The following is a 3,239-nucleotide window of genomic DNA, read 5'->3' as shown; positions in this document are numbered from 1 at the left end:
CCCCCCCCCCCTTCCTCCGGTTGTGGCCCTTTAGGCTAGACAGGGGAGACTGCACTCGGCTCTTATCAAGGTTATTGGGCTCAGCTGACTGCTTGTGATCTGGAGCCGCGAAGGCCGATTCCCATCCCGGATCTCATACAAAGGGCCCATTGTGAGGTCCAATCATCCCATTGCCAACCCAGAACTCTCCAACCACATCCACTGCCAAGCTGGCCACCAAGGGGTTAAATCCCCAAAGGCAAGTCTCTGGAGGGAGCCAACAAACCAATCAAAGAGCCCCATTGATGAGTGAAATGTCACATTAACGGCCCATCGGTCCATGAAGAGCGTGTAGGCTGACCTCATTTTGGAAATGCCAATCTGTCTGGCTGTCATGTCGATCCTTTCCCCCCAGTACTCTATGCAGACCGGGAGATCCGACTTTACGGGGTCACTCATTACTACAGCTCAGCTTAGAAGCTATTGAAGCCGGAGGACAAACATAACAGAGGGGCCGCATACATATCCCCCTTTTTAAAACATTTTGTGGCCCCCCCCCCCCCCCCCCTTCCAGTCCTGGTGGGATCCCATGGTTGTCCTGTGACAGGGCCTCTCTTTCCGTAGCGCAGTGTTTTAGGCCGCGGTTCGGCTTCACCACACAGGGAGTGGTTTCCGTTCTCTATATATACATGGAGAGGAAGCCGCGTCCCTGCCGGGGAGTTAACCCCTGCTCTGCCGCCGGCCTGCGCCGCTGTAAGGGTTTCACAATGACACAAATATGGTTTTATTTCCAGTTAAAACGGCCCAGATCCGGCTGGCCGACCCAAGTGCTTATTATTATTATAATGGAGGGTTTATATCGTGCCAACGCACACCGCAAAGAGCCAGAACCAATCAGAGCTTAGCTAAAGCAACACAGCGCTGGTGTAACGAGGTCACCCAAGGACACCATCATCGCTACCAGCCCTTTGTTTCTTGTCCAGTGACTGGTCCTCGTTTCCTGCCTCTCCCAGTGCCCGATTCCTCTTCTATTGTCCCGTGACTGGTCCTCATTCCCTAATCCTCTCCCAGTGCCCCATTCCCTAATCCTCTCCCAGTGCCCGATGCATCTTCTCTTGTCTGGTGACAGGTCCTCATTCCCTAATCCTCTCCCAGTGCCCGATTCCTCTTCTATTGTCCAGTGACTGGTCCTCATTCCCTAATCCTCTCCCAGTGCCCGATTCCCTAATCCTCTCCCAGTGCCCGATGCATCTTCTCTTGTCCGGTGACAGGTCCTCATTCCCTAATCCTCTCCCAGTGCCCGATTCCTCTTCTATTGTCCCGTGACTGGTCCTCATTCCCTAATCCTCTCCCAGTGCCCGATTCCCTAATCCTCTCCCAGTGCCCGATTCCTCTTCTATTGTCCCGTGACTGGTCCTCATTCCCTAATCCACTCCCAGTGCCCGATTCCTCTTCTATTGTCCCGTGACTGGTCCTCATTCCCTAATCCTCTCCCAGTGCCCGATTCCCTAATCCTCTCCCAGTGCCCGATGCATCTTCTCTTGTCTGGTGACAGGTCCTCATTCCCTAATCCTCTCCCAGTGCCCGATTCCTCTTCTCTTGTTCAGTGACTGGTCCTCATTCCCTAATCCTCTCCCAGTGCCCGATTCCCTAATCCTCTCCCAGTGCCCGATGCATCTTCTCTTGTCTGGTGACAGGTCCTCATTCCCTAATCCTCTCCCAGTGCCCGATGCCTCTTCTCTTGTCCAGTGACAGGTCCTCATTCCCTGCCCCCCTCCCAGTGCCCGATGCTCTTCTCTTGTCCAGTGACAGGTCCTCATTTCCTGCCCTTCTCCAGGTACCTGATACCTCTTCTATTGCCTGAGAACAGGTCCTCATTTCCTGCCCCTCTCCCAGTGCCCGATGCCTCCTCTATTGTCCAGTGACTGGTTCGCATTTCCTAATCCTCTCCCAGTGCCCATTGCCTCTTCTGTTGTCCAGTGACTGGTCCTGATGCCCCTCTCCCAGTGCCCATTGCCTCTTCAGTTGCCCAGTGACTGGTCCTCATTTCCTGCCCTTCTCCAGGTACCTGATACCTCTTCTATTGCCTGAGAACACGTCCTCATTTCCTGCCCCTCTCCCAGTACCAGATGCCTTTTCTCTTGTCCAATAACAGGTCCTCATTCTTTGCCCCGGTACCCATTGTCTTTTCTCTTGTGCGATGACCTGACCCTTCTTCTTTTGTTCTCTTGACAGGTCCTCATTCCCTGCCCCTCTTCTGGTACTCTTGTCCAGTGACAGGTCCTCATTCCCTGCCCCTCTTCTGGTACTCTTGTCCAGTGACAGGTCCTCATTCCCCGCCCCTCTTCTGGTACTCTTGTCCGGTGACAGGTCCTCATTCCCTTCCCCTCTTCCGGTACCCAACGCCTCTTCTGTTTGGTGATAGGTCCTTATTCCCCCCGGTACCCAGTGCCTCTTCTCTTGTCTGGTCACAGATCCTCTTTCCCTGACCTTCTCCTGGCCGGTGACAGGTCCTCATTTTTGGCTCCGCCCCTAGCACCCAGGATAGGTCTCCGGTGACATTCTATGGCAGGGTGTCCATTTCTGACAATATGGTGGGTGGCTGACCTCGGCATATCGGCCCGGACTGATATTACACGGCCACACATGGCCCTAACAATCTTATTGTCTATCGCGGCCAATAGGGAAGATTGTCCTCTTTAGAAGGTAATTAAGTGACAGAGGGGGTTCTGGGAAACCACAACATGGCCGCCGCACAGGAAGTTGCTCTGTGAGGTGAGGGGTGTGGCGGCCTTGCAGAAGCTCATTATACGGGAAGTAATAGAGATGTATAGAGGGAAACTGACACTTCAGAGAGTGGACGGGTCATATACATCGAAATCTTCACCTCGCCCGGGGCCGCGGCCGTCTAGAGTGAAGTCTGGCGCCGTCTCTGGCGGCCATGTTGTATGTAGAAAACCATTTTCCTGAAGTGGAATCCGTCATATTTTAGTTTTTGAAGAATTCCGGGATTTAAATATAACCTCAGTTCAGCTGCTTTATATGCAATGCCACATACCAGCAGAAATATGAAATCATGCTTGCAGTGCCTCCTGTTGGAGGAGAGTTGAAGTAACTGGTTCCAGCTATACCAGTGTGCCAATGCTCACTGAAGTTGGGAGGAAGGAGGGGCGGAGTCCTGAAAAGTGTGGTCACCCTCTGTAGGGCACATCTGTGGGGGTGGTAAAATGGCTCCATGATATGTTTAGCTGTGTGGAACC

General features: G+C 53.2%; 1 protein-coding gene across 1 annotated transcript in view; it reads left to right on the top strand.

Annotated features, from left to right (window-relative positions):
• ARHGEF2 (Rho/Rac guanine nucleotide exchange factor 2) overlaps positions 1 to 3,239 on the top strand; it is a 36,079-nt gene that overhangs the window by 10,279 nt on the left and 22,561 nt on the right. Inside the window, exon 3 of the mRNA XM_018572772.1 lies at positions 2,215 to 2,374. Within this exon, the coding sequence (XP_018428274.1) occupies positions 2,215 to 2,374 (160 nt within the window). The remainder of the gene's footprint in view (positions 1 to 2,214; positions 2,375 to 3,239) is intronic.

This window comes from Nanorana parkeri, unplaced genomic scaffold (genome assembly GCF_000935625.1).
Source record: "Nanorana parkeri isolate BGI_ZX_2015 unplaced genomic scaffold, ASM93562v1 scaffold2130, whole genome shotgun sequence".
NCBI lineage: Eukaryota > Metazoa > Chordata > Amphibia > Anura > Dicroglossidae > Nanorana > Nanorana parkeri.
Note: the sequence above shows the minus strand (reverse complement) of the source record. Positions and strands in the feature narration are given on the sequence as shown.